Source organism: Aythya fuligula, chromosome 6, assembly GCF_009819795.1.
Source record: "Aythya fuligula isolate bAytFul2 chromosome 6, bAytFul2.pri, whole genome shotgun sequence".
Lineage (NCBI taxonomy): Eukaryota > Metazoa > Chordata > Aves > Anseriformes > Anatidae > Aythya > Aythya fuligula.
The window spans coordinates 19,120,294-19,138,731 of NC_045564.1; the positions used below are offsets into that span (position 1 = coordinate 19,120,294).

The 18,438-nt window shown below is 37.2% G+C and overlaps 1 protein-coding gene across 1 annotated transcript in view; it reads right to left on the reverse strand.

Annotated features, from left to right (window-relative positions):
• The window catches only part of MYO3B (myosin IIIB), a 186,012-nt gene extending 168,921 nt beyond the window's left edge, over positions 1–17,091 (reverse strand). The window contains exons 1-3 of the mRNA XM_032190017.1: positions 16,979–17,091; positions 1,878–2,061; positions 200–334 (exon numbers count right to left, since the gene is read on the reverse strand). Of these exons, the coding sequence (XP_032045908.1) occupies positions 200–334; positions 1,878–2,061; positions 16,979–17,091 (432 nt within the window). The remainder of the gene's footprint in view (positions 1–199; positions 335–1,877; positions 2,062–16,978) is intronic.
• Positions 17,092–18,438: the final 1,347 nt, after the last annotated feature.

The following is an 18,438-nucleotide window of genomic DNA, read 5'->3' on the forward strand; positions in this document are numbered from 1 at the left end:
ATAAAATGCAAGGACGTTTTCTATTAAATAAAGTTTGTGTGATTTCCAACAGAGGACTACGACACATCATCTATCACCCTTTTTTTGATAAATAGCCCCTATCAGTGAATCATGAAAGTCAGTGACTCTTCTAGCAATACAGAACAGAGGCCCACCAACATTTGCTAGTTAAGATGTAATATTATCAAAATGTTTTTACCTCAAGTACTAGCCAGAGCTGTCCTCCCACATACTGATCTGCTTTGTAAAACATCCCATAAAATCTAACAACGTTAGGATGATTAGGAAGAAACTGTAAGATATTATATTCTGCTTCAATTTCTTCATCTACATCCTAAGTAGAAAAAAAATACAAAACATATAAACACTATAAGCCTGTTCAAAACAAAACAAAATTATAAGAACCATTTTTTAATCAGTTTGTAATTTTAAATAAAATTTTATTTATTTTTATGCATTTTTATTTACTTTAATGCAGCTGAAAATACTCACATGAAATTGTAAATTTAATCCACATCAAATCATGACACTTTTGTTTTTACATACAAAAACATGAAATCTGTGTAAAGTAAGTGGTTCTTCTTCAAGGATTCTTTTAATACATAATATACATAACCAGAAAATAAATAAAAAAAATAAACTGAACTATGCTTGGCTGTCTAAGTAATACATTTGCATGTGTATTAGTTTTTAACTTGTTTTCAAACATGCGTATTTTTTAAGGTGCAGGCTACATGTAAACATGGAGCTTTGATTCATTCTTTTTTCTGTGGTCCAAACAGAACCATAGATGGGGCCACACAGAGAACAATTTCACAAAATCTCAAAGTGGAACACAATAAAAATAAAGACATTCTTAAGAGGAAAAGACAGACATACACCAGAAACCATTGAAGAGTGAAAAATCAAAATTTGTTAAATAAGGAAATGTTACTAAATATTTGTTAATGAAACAATTCTGTGACAATTACAAAATACTGTTTAATATCAGCACACAAGCTGCAATTCAGAACAGCACCTAAGCAGTAAATTTCTTTCTGCAGAGACTGCATGTATTAAAAAAATATATCATGCATTTACATGTTTCTTTTTTAACTATTTTTCCTAAAAAGGGTATAAGCTTATTTAGTACCTTTCTCAGATTTATATAGGAGAAAACCAAGATAATTTCTGAAGTGACAAATGACAGAAATTCAACTTTTCTTAGTAAATATATTAGCCTATTATGAACATACTCCATCTCAATCCAACCTGTACCACTGCCAATTAAATCTTTCACTGAAAACTAGGGCTTTGGTTCTCAAGGGAGGTTAGGCATTTAACTCCCACTACAACTGAAGCTGGTACAGAGCTACCTCCAAGAATCCATCCTGTGCTGCTCTTCTGTTTTTACCTTAACAATTGCTTAGCAGTGTTATCTACTTAGAGAAGATTACTATAAAATATCCTAAAGTTCACAGTCCTTCTGCAATGGAAAAAGTAGTTATTTTAGGGAGCACATAAAGTAAGAACATTTAAGATTAACGGCATTTTTTATTTCCCCTGCTGTAACAGGCCCCTAAAAGGGATTAATGTCTTTCTGCCTTCTTAGCATGTGCGTGCTCCAAGTACAGGTATCAAAATTTGTACCAGAAGAATAATATAGATGTATAAATTAAACTAGGCAAATGTCATCTTCAAATAATATGCAAGATGATGAAATTGTCAGCTGTACCTTTGAGATGCTGGTTCAAAACCATTTCTTTCCACCAATGCATTCTGTGAAAACATTCTCTCCAGGATGCTTTCACGTATCTCACACATTTGAGCTACATTTCACATCTGTTTAAAAATTCTTTAAAATTAACAATGAAGTTACGGTTAATGTTTTTACTTACACTAATAGGATCCAGTATCTTTACTGCTGCCAGACTTCCATCTTTCTTATTGGCAACCTTATAGACTTTACCATAAGTGCCTTTCCCAATAGTCTCTATAATTTCCCAAGTATCTGAGGGATCAGCTAATGATTCTAGTCCAATCATATTGGAGTTATATTGAAATAATCCATATAATGGCTTCCTGGAAAAAAAAGCAAACACAAATACAGTGGAAAGCCCTAAGCACTTCTGTACTAAAGCAGCAGTGTTATGATAAAGAAACAAAATGCTGTCCTAACTTGAGAAGAAATGCAGATGGAATGACAAATGAAAACCAGGCAGAAAGATAAAAATCAATAAATAGAGAAATGCAAAGAAAACACTGAGGACCATTTCTCTCTTGATTTTTTGAGATGGATCAACTAGCACCTCGTTCCAAATGACTTCAGACACACACCTGAATTTTAAGGTTTGAGCCATTTCCTTTCTAATATCTGATATCTGCAAACCTGCTTAAAATAACTTTTAAAAATCTACTCTCTCATTTACCTCTACAACATTTGCAGCATCAATAACAACTATCTGGCATGTGAAATTTAGTCAGAAAGAAATGTGAGCCTGAGTAGGGAAACTGAGAAGTTAAAAAAGAGCAAAGCAGCAACTGTTCAATCTGATTAAAGAAATAAATGTGCTTTCTGTTCATGATAGAGAAAAGAAGAACCTGCAATCAAATTCACATGCAGTGCAGATCTGTATAGCGGTATTCAAAAATGGAAGCATGTGTCCATTTGCCTGCTTTGTTCCTTTTCCAGAAGAATTAAACTTTTAAAATTCCTTTAGATGCCAAGGAAAAGCATTTACATTTTATTAAAGTAATTTACTATACAGAAGGCACAAAACATGACACAAAACATTTGGTTTCTTGACAAAAAAAAAAAAAAAGACGAGTGAAATAAAAGCTAGAGTTGATGGTCAATGTCATTAATCCATTCAGGGTCAATAATGTAAGTTATTAGGACAGTTTCTCACTGCTTGGATCCAATACATCATGCAGCAAATAAAGAACTGTATTTTGAATACATACAGTCAGCATCTCAACAGAGAAGCAGGTCAATTGAAAGAATTCACCAAAATCAGTGAACAGACTGGACTACGTGCACTGAAAACAACAGCCACAGAGATGTAGTTCCTGTTAAGACAGCCTTAAGAGCAAGGTTTGCTTGGGGAGGGGGGAAGAAGAATGCAAACATATGTGGGAACAGTTGCATATCAGGTTAGAGAAACAAACAAAAATCAAACACATAAGAACATGTCATTTTAATGCTTTGGGAGAAATACTACAGTCGTTCATATGCAAAGACATAAAAGATGACTGCAAACTGTTTTGATGCAACCCACAAAAATAAATAAATAAATAAAAACAAAATGCTGGTATTTCACTGTCACTGTAACCACTAGCCCATCACTCAGAATGTCCAGAAAATGATACATGGCACTCTTCGTACCAATGTAAAACAAACATCCAAGAAGACCTTAATGCTAAAATGCTAAAGCTGAAATGTCTTTAGGAAGAACTTTCTCCTTTCACATCAGGCCTCACACCTGTTCTGGGCTTTGAGCGATATACTATGGTGGCTTCTAGCTGTGAAAATCTTACCAATGGCCTCCCCAGAGAGAGCCTCAGCCTATCAGAGACCTACGGATTACAAGAATTTCATGATTTCTGCCACCAGATGGAGAAAACTTCTCAGTGGTTAAATCTGTTCCAAGTGGGCAAGCAAAATAGCCCACACCAGATGCTGAAAAATTACACTTCGGCAATTAACTCTATTGGCTGGGGAACATCTTACACAAAGCTATTTGTGGCTGCACACACACAAGCTATTTGAGGAATGACTAGATGCCTACTGCACTCCACCAAACCCTGGTTTGCATACTGTAGAATAAAGCAGAGCAAAAGTAAAAGCAACTTGATGGAGTACAGACAAGCTGCTCTCTGGATAAAACAGGGGCAAATAGCACGACTGATTTATTTTATTTATTTATTTTGGTAAATAGGAGAGATAACACACTAATTTCAAAATAAATCCTGTAAGAGCTTACCAAGATAGACAAGAGCAAAACAAAAATTATTAACATAGTTCAGCTACTGACAAGGTTTCTCTCCGCTGTCCATGAAATGAAGCATCCTCCACCAAGAAAGCAGATTTCATGGGTTTCTCTGTAACACCAGGACTCTCTGAAAACCTTCAGCAGTTGGAACAAACCGAGTTAGACCACATACAACAAACTAACTTTTTCTGATGGAAAAATCATAAATAACTTTTATGTCTATTTAAAGAAAATATCCCTGTGAGAATGGCATTAGAGTCAATAACTGTGTCTTATTACCACTTAATGGTAAGACAAGCAGACTACACATATTGTCTGATAATAAAAGCGTGGACATGGCACATGGTTTAGTGATAAGCCTCAGTAAGTCAGGTTGATGGTTGGACTTGATCTTGAAGGTCTTTTCCAACTAAGATGATTCTCAGAAAAGATAACGTAAAAGAAATAAGGTTATAAACAGTTCCCACGTTATTTTGCTCCTTGTGGAGCACAGTTTTCTTCAATGGCTTTAAACGGTCCCAAAAATAACCATCTGGAAAATTACGTGGTATTTTGCTAGTCCTACTATGATCCTCGCTGTTGATTCACAAAGCTCAAACTATATTGTGAAAAGAAAAAAGAACCTACACATTATAACTACACAGATATTTTATATGATGTAACTACTTCTGGAATAAAATCAACAATTTTTTTTGGAACATTTATTATTTCACAGCTATCTTTCACAGAAATCAAGAGGGACAAGAGGGACTCATAAGCAAGGAAAACAGTGCCAAGAATGGCTTCAGAATTACAGTTCTGTTTTCAGTACTGCCTTACTGAACTTTCATACAACAGTTATTTGCCTATTGCCTTCCAACAGGCACCCTTTTTCTAGTTCACTGTAAAAAGAGATATCCACAGAGGTTTTGAAATTAGTAACAGCCTCACTCCAGCCTGGTGCTTATACAGTGGTGGTATACAGCACTAGACAGTTTTGAATTCTGACATAGCTGGAAGGGACATAATAGCACTTCCAGTCAATACTAGTGAAACAATCAAACATCCTGTTTCCATATGAACAATTCTTGCACACTACTAATTTCTCAGCATTCTGTTTGTTGAATCCCTCTGCACCTCTTGTGAAACAGCTAGCTAATACTCTTATAGCATCTACACAAACGGTGGAAGAATGAGAACGCTGTACTCAGACATATTTCACTATTTGTAAGGAGCTCAATATTGCTTACGAATAACCCACAGACGAATAACCCACAGACAGAAGAATTCAGAAGGCAAAGTTGACATAATCAGCTATGGCTTCAGCCAGCCATGACAGCCCCTATTCTGCTGGCTACTGATGGTCACACCAGGCCAGCTACCTGAGAAGCAATTGTTAGGGGAATTAATGAACCACTGAAAGGCATAAGAAAATCAATAGTCAGAACAGCTTCCTCTGCTAGTCTCCTCCTGCTGTTCCTCACTGGCTAGGTTAAAACAAAGAAGATGTCAATATCCTGAAACAAGCAAACAAATGAATCTATGAACACACCATCCTGTAACTGTTCTCAAGTGGTCACAGAAAAGGGCATTGGAGAATGTCCTGTGCGCTTTTCTCTAGGGAATGAAGGTCAGTGACGGAAGCAGACGGAAAAAGATAGAAGTATGTTCAAAAGCTGTTATTGATGCTATACAACGTATGAACAAAAAGGACCATACTTCAATTGATCACGTTGTTTCACTAGGCCAACAGGAGAAAAAAGATAGGACAATCAGCAACACAACTGCTATTATTTATAGATGAAAGGTAGGTCCCTGAAAACACTCCTACTAAATTCAGTCCACAGAACAAGCCTCTGTTGAATACAGAAATCATGAAACAGACTCCGTGGGTGTTCAAAATGGAGACATAGGGGAAGTAACTGGGAAACATGTTCTTCTCCCTTTTCACATGCTCCAACTAAAACTTTTTAAACCTCTTATGAACTGTACTCACATACATTTTCTTTCACTACAAACAGTTCTAAAATATATTAAGGAATATCTTTGTTACTTTCTTTCCTTCTGCATTCTTTTCATGGATGCATTGGATAACCTAAACTTTTAGAGTTGCAAGATCAGCCACAGGACCAGGATAGAGAGCGGACTGTGTCCAAAGGTACTTCTGAGGACAGTGTTGTGAATACTTGCTTCCTTGTCTTGTCCTTGCTGAGCTTGTTGTTATGCTTTCAGTCCATCATAGCATGAAACATAAATCATATTCTTGAGTTTAACCATAAAAAAATGCACACCAAACACAAACCGACATCATGGCAGAAAAACCTAAATGTCACTTCTTCGTTCAGTTATATGGGTCCAGAAATAGAGAAAACTTGGTTAATGCCCAGCTGTGTTATCTGCTTCCACTTAGGGATCCTTGTAGTACAACACATACCTAAATTCTCCATGATGAATATTCCATTCCATTAAAACAAAAAAAAAAAAAAAGCCCAAATGCATCATCATGTGGGTAAATGGGCATTTACTATCCATCTAGTAAAGATATGTGCCAGCCTGCTAAGTCAGTACAATAAATCTGACATTTCTGCAATACTTGAAATAGAAGATTAACAGCTTTTTTAATTGTATCCTGTGTAAGATTATAAGCTTAATTCAATTTGTTGGATCAAATGCTTGAGTCTAAAACAAAACTCTCCTGGAAGATCCCGGAAAACACATATCAGAAAAAAAGTAGGTGCCTAATCCAGACAATTCAGTGCCATGTTTTCACTCAGATCATTGCATCATTATCTGTTGCACTGTAATTTTTAAAGTAAATTCTTACTGCAAATTATGTTTATGGGTAAAGCATTAATCTTTTTACAGGAATGCTTGATCATCTCTGTATCAATAATATAGATCAAACAGAAAAGACAACTACTCTGGGGAGAAAAATACATCCTCTGAATTAGCCATTTTCGTAAGTGAACAGATCCAGGGTGCAGGTAGGCAAGGATAAAGTACAGCTTGGCCCCTGACCAGCTCTTCTGCAAATATAATGCAAAATATAATAATATAATTCTGCAGATAGAATAACAGTAATAACTACTTGGTATGCATTTTCAGTTTTTCTTGGTGGCCCATGCCAGATCAGGAGATGTTGCTGATTCTGTTGCTGGGTCACTTACTTTACTCTAGAACTATCTGTCACCTCATCTTGCTACTCCCAAGTAAGCACCACAATGCTCTTGAGAAAACTTCTACAAGCTTCAGGTAAACACTATCAGCATTTCCCTCAAAAATCATGTTCTACTTCCCAGAAATTCATTCTGATGCTTCTTTCTTAGCCTGGACCCATGGCTTCATGTTCATTATAGGCTACTGCCTGTAACGGCCATACCAGTTGCCTTGACCTGAATCCTCTTTCTTGCTGAAAGGAACATGCAAACGATGTGGCAGCAGCCTTAAAGAGAGCTGCATGTACAGAATGGGGCTGCGCACTTTAAGTTTAATTAAATGCTGCCTCAATCAGCTACATAATCAAGGATGGAACAAGATATCATAGAGGTTCTCTAGAGTAGGAAAGTCTTAAAGATGAGGGTGAACTGAAGCCACTACAATTTTTTAATAACAATGATCTCCAGTATCTCTGAAAATTTTGTGGGGCTTTGATTCTCTTCCATCTCATCTTCACTGATAGAACAAAAGTGAAAACTCTGAAAATTAGCAAGATGTATTATTAATGGCAAATGACACTGCCAGGGTTTCTGGAAGGTACTTTGTATTTAAAAATATATATATAATGTAACCAACAGAAAAAAATTGTATTAATTGGTGAAAGACCGAATGCTTTGCTAACACTCCTATTACTGCAAAAAAAAAAAAAAAAAAAAAAAAAAAATCACCTCCTGCACAGGATAAACAAGGTATTTTTGAAGAGCTGTCTTATCCAGTAAGGTAAAGGGAACCATGCTGCTGGTATATAAAATCTTCTACTGAAGGTTTCAGTACCCCTGAAAATAAACCTACTGATCATTCATGAGGAATTACAACACGTTTCATTTGTCTGACTGCTAAATTAATCAGTTCCATGTCTACAACTCCGATCATCAAATGTTAAATAAGATGGTCTACCTAGCCAGTTACCATGATAAAATCAGTAACTATTACATTATAAATACAACAATAAACAGAAAGACCCACAAAATATTAAGCAGGAATTATTATCCAGGATCAGATCCAAATTTCTGAAAGCCATTTACCAACTCAAACAGGAAGTTCTGATCAGTTGCATTTCTATTGCAAAAATACTATTTATATTAGCCATCTAACCAGAATTCCAACAAACAAAATATACTAAGCAGTTACAAATGACTAACAGCTAACATATCAATTTCACCTCAGGCTAGGAACTCAGCATTAAAATGAAGTTTATAATCCCATGAGCCCATTCAGTTATAAACTGCAGGTGGCAAATCAAGTGACTACCGGCTACTGTCCCCATGTGTGAAAAATCAATACCTAAGAAGGTTTTCTCCACCTTCTCTGGCAGCAATTTAAGAGGGCAAACAAAACACATGTGTTAGCGTTAAAATGGAAGGATGAAGGGCAATGAACAGAACAATGACCCTTAGACCAAAACCAGCCTTCTCACTTCAGTCTAACCACAAAAGCCTGAGATGCTTTGTGTACAGATGACCAAAAAAATAATAATCTAAAACAGATGTAGGAGAACTGAAAGAAAACAACTGCAAACTTACATTAGCGACCTACTTTCTGAAACCAGCTTTTATCAGATTTTTCTCCTGCTAAGGATATTGGAGTTCTTCAGAATTAAAAAAGGTTCCTTCCAGGGAGCACCTGTATCTGCCAGTGCTGCGCAGAACCATGTGTTCTGCATGCTACTTCCCATGTCCCGTACTAGACAATACACTGTGTGTTAGCTTAAGTTGCTGTCACAGAGGGTACAGATAAACTGGTTGAATCCTAGCAGCTTCACTTCGTTAATGCTAAAGATCAGTGTGACACTAATTGATCCTGAGCCTGATCTATTTATCAAGTCTTTTACATGCTGAAGCTGAAGAATTAAAGCCACTCGGTCATTCACAGAGAGTGAGCAACAGAACTGCTCAGTTTTTTTGAAGGGATATTCCTACTGTTTCACAATATACTTTAATTGTATAATGTAATCAATCATAATTCATCACCATAGTGCTCCAGTATCACTTTTACAGCAGTTTTATTCTAATGAGGATTTTACAGAACACTCTCCTATATCCATAAGAAAAATAATAATAAGCTGTTAACTGTGATACAAAGAGCAGTTCTCAGTGCTAACAATGACTCTTGCTTAAGATGAAGTATTTTCATCAGTAAGCTAGTTGTTATGCATTACCAGCATGTGTGCAGTAGCCTACCGTGACACCAATTTGCATAATTTCTCTTCTCTAACAGGCTTCAAAAATAATAATAGGCATATGAGATAGAATCTATTAATTTTAAACTTCCTTCAGCAGCTATCTTTATGGAGCAGTTATCAAAAGAACCTTTAAAGAATTAAGTTTAATAAATTATAAATGTATTATTCGGGTTATACTATCTGGGCAGATAACCATCTAAGTTGAATTCAGTAACAAAGACCAAAGCAAATCCACAAGCAATTTGTTCAACATGTTTCCAGAAGAAAAGTCTTACAAAAATTGCAGGACAATGTCAGTGTCTGCTGCTGTTCACAGTTAATTATTGAACTTGAAAATCAGTTAAAGATTTTAGGGTACAGATACATAAAAGAGAAGGACAGATAGCGATATGCATACAAGCTGCTCTGAGTTGTTATACCTATATACAATATTTAATATTGCCTTAATCTACAGCAAGAAACAAAGACAACTTTGTTTTTTTGCTGGCCTGAACCCCAAAGAAAGACATTACTATTTGTTAATATTTTAGGCAAGCAGAAAAATTCATATGTCAGCAAACTCTGATGGGAAGCTAGCTTTGGAAAGGAAAGTGAAAATAGCTTTCCACACTGTAACATAATAACTGATGGATCTCTTCTCATTTCCATGACTTCTGTATTTGTATACTCTGATCTGCATAACAAACAACACTGCTGCAACACCATAATTCTCCCAGATACTAACCTGATAAGAAATTGCACTTTGTGATTGCAAAGAGGAATTTAGATCTGGGTGCACTTTATTATACATTCTGATACATGGTCACCAGTAAGAAAGACCTGATTTGTCTTTATTGTACAAGGGAAGATGCCTGAATATCTACCACAATTTACATATGGGCCTAATCTCCACTAATACAAAAGCACATTACCAAAGTACTCAGCCATCCATTGAGGGAAAGGGGACAAGCACCTTGGGAGAAACAACAGATGCCAACATGAGCATGAGCAAAAACTCTCAGAGCTTGCTCCTGCCAGGTATTACACACTGAGAAGCACTAATCAATTCCAATCCCTACTGATTCAGGGGATTTGGCGGAGATTAACACCTGCAAAAGCTGTGATCTTGAAGAGAGAACAATTTAGTAATAAAAAATAAAATAAAATAAAATAAACTCCATGAACTTTCAGAACAGAATTTAAACACAACACAAAACAAAGAAACAAAGTGGCCTCTTTTCTGAGTTCAACTCCTGGACTGCTGCAAACACTCCTGAAGAAGGTTAGGAGAGTTACAAAGATAAAATGTGGCTCATAAGGATGGTTTACTATGCACTGGGTACAACAACTATCACCTGGAAAAAACAGCCTTTAGCAGTTCAGTATCAGCTATTCAGTTATATTTTACATACTGTTCAGTTTAGGGTACAGCTCTGTGTTCAATACTGTAGACTTTCAGAACTTGAAAACTATTTTGTGACACCATTCAACAAACACAGAAGATAGATAATATACCCCTAGGTCACCACAAGCAGCGCTGAACTGGGAAGTCAGTTGAGACTTTCACCATAGAAGTAAATGAGACTGTATGCTCAATATGCACAGGATGCAGCACTATGTTTGCATCACATTTTTAACAAAACTATGACCTACAGACATTATGTTCTACGTCACAGAGCAATAGGTCGTCTTCCACAATGAGAATACCCACTGCAAACAACCCCAGTTCCTACCTTCTGTTGAATCTAAGAGTATCTACTAAAAGAGCAAAGCTTGAAAGAGAGTAAAAGCACGATAAACAAAACAGCAATTGACACCATCCAGTCAAGAAAGATACAGAGCAATGTGTTGTAAGGATCTTACTGTAGGATGCTCCCGTTACTAGATAGCATTATAAAGTATTTACATTTCAAGTACAATTCAATGAGTTGGAAGAACTCATGAGATACTTTTGACTGTAACTGATGTCCTTACCACACAAGCCATATTTATACAAGCTTCAGGTTCTCTATTTGGACAAATTAGTACCTGACTCAGAGATATATTGGAAGGTACCACCTACACAGACATTGCCAGCATCTCTCTGAAGATTACAGCAACATTACACTTGATAGTCTGCTGGAATATCCACACAGAATCCTCATTGCCTGTCCCCAGGTCACTGCAGACAGACAATCCCATGGACTGGTACATTTATAAGTGTCCCTTGAGGCTCAGCGCGTGTGCATATTGGCTTCACTGTCTGCTCCTGTCACAGAAATGCGACCTGTGGACCAGCTCCGCTAGCTGCACAGGTACGCTGGCAGCTCTTTCCTGGTGCCCTGACATCCTCTTGCAGCGCTCTGCAATAAGGGTATGTATACTTACAATGTGGAACACTTCAATATGCAGACTTAACAGGGTTTCTGAAGACCACTTTAATTTAGCTATTACATGGAGCATAAGTGCACAGTTAAAACAATAAACACCTTGTCATAAAAATTCCCTGTCTCCACTTTCTGATATTGCAAATTCTTTCACCTTAACCCACTATACTCAGGAGTCCTCAACATCTTCTTTCAAACTTGTACCATTCACTCTGAAACACCATGGATCTTTTATAAGTCACTCCTCCCGATCTCAGTAGCAAGCACCCTTTTGTGAACAGAAAGGCTGATTTTCCTTTAAAACAGCTGGTAATAATCTTTGTCCCTTAATCTCTCAGCCTTCATCCTTAGACAGTTCCTCTTCAACCCCACTGTGTAACCAAAACCTCCCACTGAAGTCTGCCTCCCAGTTTAAGCTTAAGGCTTCATATCTGACTTGTCACATGGATTATTCAACACATTTAAAGCCATTCATTCATCAGAATTTTCTTCTTTATTAGCTTTTGGCAGGCGTAAGGTTTATTTCAAACAATCCACAGAAGCAAAAGTAGATCAGACAATGCAAATACACCCCCATCCAAATCATGCTTGTAGCCTGAGAAACTTAGACACAAACTTCCCAACATCAAACTGAAATCATATACTGCATGGAGATTCCCTAAATTGTCCAAACTGTCAATATGCTCACATTATATACACATTTCTGTAAAAGCACTTTCCTCACACCACTACTATTCACACATTAGAAGGTTTGTTGAATAGTCTAGAACACCAACGGTTGCATCAAAAAGATAATCCCGTGGGGGTGTTCCAGCAAAAACAGTATTTTGTGCTGCTTTTTGGAAATTGCCATATCTGACTGATATCCTTGTTGTATCAATTGTACAAAGGTAATTTTCTACAATGAATTATTCATTTCCTATTGTTATCGGACATCTGAGATAGTCATAAATATTTATATGACCAGTTAATTCACTAATGAAAACTGAACTCCTTCTAAAAATGGGATGTTATCTCAGAGGAATGCTGACCTAATGTTATGCTTAACCTTTACATTAGTGAAGCCAACTACCATATGAGACGCAATTACAGAAGCTGGAAAAAATTATTTTGAAGGCAGAGCATAGGAACAGGTTAACATATCAGGACAGAACGATGTTGTCTGTACCCTAGAAATATTATTCCACTTTTCCCTATCTCTAATTTCCCAGTTTGTAAAATTGGGAATAACATTCTCTACCCTTACACTCTTTTTGCAATCCTTGGGTTTCTCACTACCATTCCAGAGAGGTTTCCTCTTCAGAAATAGAAATATCTCTTCATTTTAGACATTGAGTTATTGGTTTGTGCATTTGCCTCTGCAACTTCATTATCCTTCACAACCACTAAGAAATGTTTTGGGCTGCTAGCTGCCTGAGAGTAGTTCACTACCACCTACAGATTGCAAGAGCCTACAGGCACAAATTCCTCGGAGTTAGCCGGCTGTATTGATATCATCCCTCACTCAAACCAGGTCAATATAAGCTGCTAATAACAGGATTTATTTACTATAGCCACAGTAGACAATGCAGTTCACCAAGGTTTACAAAGTCACAAGAGAACAAATATTAAAAGACACAAGTCTATGCCCATCTAGACTTAAATCAGCCTTACAGGTTTCTCACATCTAATAATTTCACAGGTCTTTTTCAGCTTATATACCCTCACAGAAGAGAATCCTACTTCAGCAATCATTTTTGCTTTACAATCCATCCCTGTCTCTGGGGTAACTCCTCTTTTTCCCCTCCCCTAAAACACAAACCACTACTTATTCATCTAAGAAGGGAGTAATTTGTTCCTTCCATCAAACTACTGCTTGCCACCTTCTGGAGAGGCTGATGTGAACAGTTTCACCTGCCCCTTAACCTACTTTGGTGATTACTCACATCTGACTGAACTTTTCACAAGCTGTCAGCCCCTTGCGAAGCATGACAGTAGCTGCTAAATCTCAGAAACAAGACTCTGTATACATTTACATTTTTTTATATTTGTTATCTTATAAATTAACAACCATACTTCAAGGAGACACACTAATCAGGGTGTTTGTCTCGTTTAATTGTGTATTTAACAACAAATGTTGCTGGAGTTACTGGTTCAGCATACAATCCTATTTTTGAGGGATGTTGTAACAAAGCAGATCCAAGGCAGGGCTACAGATCCCTTGTCTAGTTCAGTCCACAACATGGGGGAAAACACTGCTGTCATGAGTCTGGAAGCAGAGGCACTACTGGGAATAGTAGAAAATTGTACAAATTACAACTACTTCTTTCCTCTTGTCACTGCTGAAAGAGATCATTAAAAGAGCTTTACAAAGACTGTTGATTTTAAAACTGCAAATTCATGTGTCTTATCTTCAGGGAAAAAGGATCTCAGACCTACTGTGATTTCAGTAATGATTCACTCAACTCCTGGGCTCTGGGAACACAAAAATGAGGAGGAAAATTGAGGAGCTGTAAACCATGGTTCATTCTGTACCTTCAACTACAGGATGCCAGTGAAAAGTAAAGAAAAACAGCTAGGCGATAGCAGTTTTTTTCTGATGCAGTTTTTTCTAATTTACAATTTTCTGCTAATTCAGATGTAGAAAGGATATACAGTGCAGTGTTACAAAAACAGAAGGAATGAGGCACTCCATGTAAAAATTACAGCCATTGAAAATTCTCTCTATGTGTACAAAGAAAATAATGAAAATCCATGTCTGTCAAATGATGAAGATACAATCATGCAAGTTTGGGAGTTATATAAGTTCCTGATAAAAGATCTTATCATAATTATTCAAAAGGAAAGTACTGCAAAATCCAGAATTACTCCTTGACAAGGCAATTAGATTTTGTCAGGAGGTGAAGTCATCCACGCCAGAATTAATCTTATCTTGAGTGGGTTGAACTCTGACACAGCAAAGGAATCCAAAACATACCAAGAAAAGAGACCTGCAGCAGAGAGACAAGTAAGCTCAGACTTGAGCAAGATCAGCAGGCAAAACTGCATATCGAGTGTAAGAACCAGCACAGAATACTGCTCAGCACATCAAAAGATACGTGAGAAGCACAATGGATTACATCATTTTGTGAAAGTCTGCAATGTGCCTGCTTCAGTCAGGAGCTGCATTTAACAAGAGCCCATTGTCCTTGGTCCCTACTAGAGCTAAATGACAGCTACGTACCCCAGTCATTAACACCCAGTCCCTAACCCACAGACTTGGTCTCCTGGCCAAACCCTAAGCCTGCCTTGCTGCTACGGACTTGTCTGGCAGTCATTGGACGGTTGGCTAACCCCCAGCCAGACAATTTTTTCATGGTCTCTATTTTTACTTGCTTAAAGAAAGACTGATGAAGATATGCATGCTACAGCACTGCCTGTAATAAATGATAAATTTAAGAATTCACAGACTTTTAGACTAAACTTTAATGGTCATATCTTACACTAGATACTCGTTACATATAACATGCACATTCAAAAGGATGTGGTGTTTAATATACAAGATACATATTTTGAGGTAAACAAACCTATTTTTTTTAATGCATACATGTACATGCATAGAGTATACAATCATTTGAGGACATAAGGATACATTGCTCTTCCTTAACTAAGTAGTTATTCAGACAACTAAGATTTAACTATGCAAAACCTCAAACTGTAAAGCTGAACCCTGTTTCAGAACCTGCTTTAAAAAATCACCTGCCCCAAAAATAACTTTCAAACTTTATTTTTTTCTTCCTCCAATTAAATAAAAAGTTCTTCCAAAATTCTCATGACTTAGAATTTATTATTCAACAAAATTAGTCTTTGTCACAAATTATAAAATGATTCTGATTCTTTAAGTCTCTTAAGTTCATGGAAGTGTAAGACTACGTCCTCTGGCTGATGAAATATTCATACCCATTTGTCATCGGGACTTTAATAAGTAGGAATATAGCCTTTTCTCTTTTGTGCAATACAGAACTGACAAAGACCTTTCCTCCACTTAATTTTGAACGTTGGATTAAGATGCTTCCTGAAACACTCGTATTAATTTCCCTTTCCTGTACAACACAGTAGAGGACATAAGTTAAAACTTTCTGAGAAAGATGACTCCGTATTTCAGGTACACAAATAAGGTTTATGTATTTGCACTATCCAAAGTTTACAGAAGTTTTCATCATTAAAACATCACACTTCCATTTTCTGCATCTCTTCAGATGGGCCATTGTTAAGGCTCAGAGAAATCTGAATAACGTCCAGGTTAGACCACAGATCTATGTACAATGTTCATGGTATCCTTACAAGAAATAGTCCCAGTAGCATTAATCCTCACAATTTCTTTTGGCAGATATTCATGTTACTTTGAGGCTGCACTCCAGACAGTTTTTACTGATATACAGATACTGATGTACAGACAGAAGAATCACTGGATGTAGCTTTCCCATACTACTACCCCTTACTTAATTACTTGTTTTAGGACAGAGTATGTATCTGTAACTGGCTGCATTCAGAACAGAAAAGCAGACAGGAAAGCAGGACAAAAAAGCTGAGTTCTTAGAGGAAAAAATCATAGTAAATATTGGATTAACATTCCTAACTGGAATTCACATGACACTAACCTACTTAGTATCAGAACCATTCATATATTCCCTCAAATTCACTGACTATTGAAAGTCACAAAATTTTATAAGATCTGTACACTCATATTTATACCAAAACAGAAGCAAGATGTTATACAGTAAAACTACCACTCCTAGTAGTCCTAAAGGCATGAAACTAAATACACAAAATGATAAAAACTGCCTACAAATGATCATTTTAAATTTTGTATTTTTAAAGAATATCTTTCCTCTGGTAATTTTCTATGTTTGTAGAAGATATACAGGTTGGAAAATGAACCTGAAATATGACCAAAACACATTCATGCAAAAATGTAAGTTTTGAGCTCAGACAAAAACCGTCTTTCCATCTCATTTCAACAGCATGAAGAGCACATGGGTAACTGGGGAGAATAACCAACATAGTCCTTCTTATGAAAGATTGCAAGCATGGAGACCAACTGGATAATGAGAAAAAAGAGACAAGCGAAATTCCCAGTTACTGTACGAGCATGCTTGGGGGGTGGGGTGGCGGAACAGCGGGGCAGACCAGAAACAAACCTGTTTCAGAAGAAAAGTATGATTTTATAGATCTAGAAAACATTCATGCACTGAATTCTTTCACTCTCTAAGAGCGACTACAGCAAGGACCTCCTCCAGAGCCCCATCATGTAAAAAATCATTTACTGAGCCTTCACAGAGCTATAGTGCTGATTGCTGGATTGTTCTTCAGCCGCTTCAGCAGCTCTCACTCTACTACCAGATTCCTGACTTTCAAACACCTCATTTACAGCCTCCATGTTGCTTCACTGAGCAGTGCTGATGGCTGGTTCTCAGTCCCAGAGGGTTTCCAGTTCCCCGTGGTTTAAGATTATACTTCCAGTCTCCTGCCTTATGTGTATGCCATCAGAGCTTCTGTCAGTGCTCCCTGAGGAGCTGTTTGTAGTTCTTTCTTCCCAAAAGATTAATATTCCTTTATTTTCTTTCAGTCAACTTGCAGTAAAATGCAAATAAGAGTTGAACAGAAACTACCGAAATGCCTGAGTTTGTATATGCACAGGTTATCAGCAGTAAGTACAGGACAATCAGACAACAGAGAGAGCTCCTACTGCCAATCAAATAGAAGCTATGACTAACGTTCTCCAGAGAACTCTGAAAATTGGAACTGACTCATATTTGGCAGCTAGAACCACTCCATTACTTCCCACTTCAGGAGCACCTTGCCAATAATCAGGAGGAATGACTGCAGCATGGGAAGGCAAATCTGAGGAAGCCTTAAGATTTCTGGACAAAGAACAGTGCTTTGAGGAAGCAGCAGCATTGCAGCCTCATTGAACATTTAGCACTGAAGGCTAAAACACTGTTTTTCCCATTTTGATTGTTGTGGAGTTCATCAGTTTGCAAAAGACACGCCCCTGGAAACTCTGACTTTCACATGTGGAAGCATCATCATAATTTATGACAACAGCAGGGTGGGATGGGGAGGGACACAATTCTGCCACAATTGTTTATAACTTTAAGGGCATTATCTGATTTAACAAGTACTCTGAACTGTATTCTTAGCATTCGTTTTACATGCATGCCCAGTCTTTCAGCCTGTCGTCTTCCTGCACAGAGGGTAGACTAATTCTTTGTTCCAAATGCCTTTCAACAACTGGGCAAAGGAAGGTGTTCATTTCACAGTGGCTATTTAGCTGCTATGAGGGGGTGTGAAACTAAGCATGTTGTCTCAACAGTGCTGTTGAATTCAGTGAGGCTCTCGGCTGCAATCATATGCCACCATAAATGCCTTTTATCAAGCTATTAAGGCAGCCAGTTTCTCTGTGTTATGGCATATATATGATTACTGTCAGTCGTGATAGTCCTTCACTGTTGAAACTAGAAAGAGTCCAAACTACCACTAGTGAAAAGCAACTTACCCTATTTACACGATTCACTGCTCATCTCCTTTAGTTTATTATTAGATGTTTCTGCAGACCCTCCAAACCTTCTGCTAGCATAAATTGCCTCAGTTCCCTGGACCTATGACAGGAACACCAGCAGGGGAGCTGCATTAACCTTTCTATTTATTATCAGTTGCTAAACTTAGTCACTTCTTTGACACTAACACTGGTCCTTCCTCTACATCTGATCACAATATACATGAT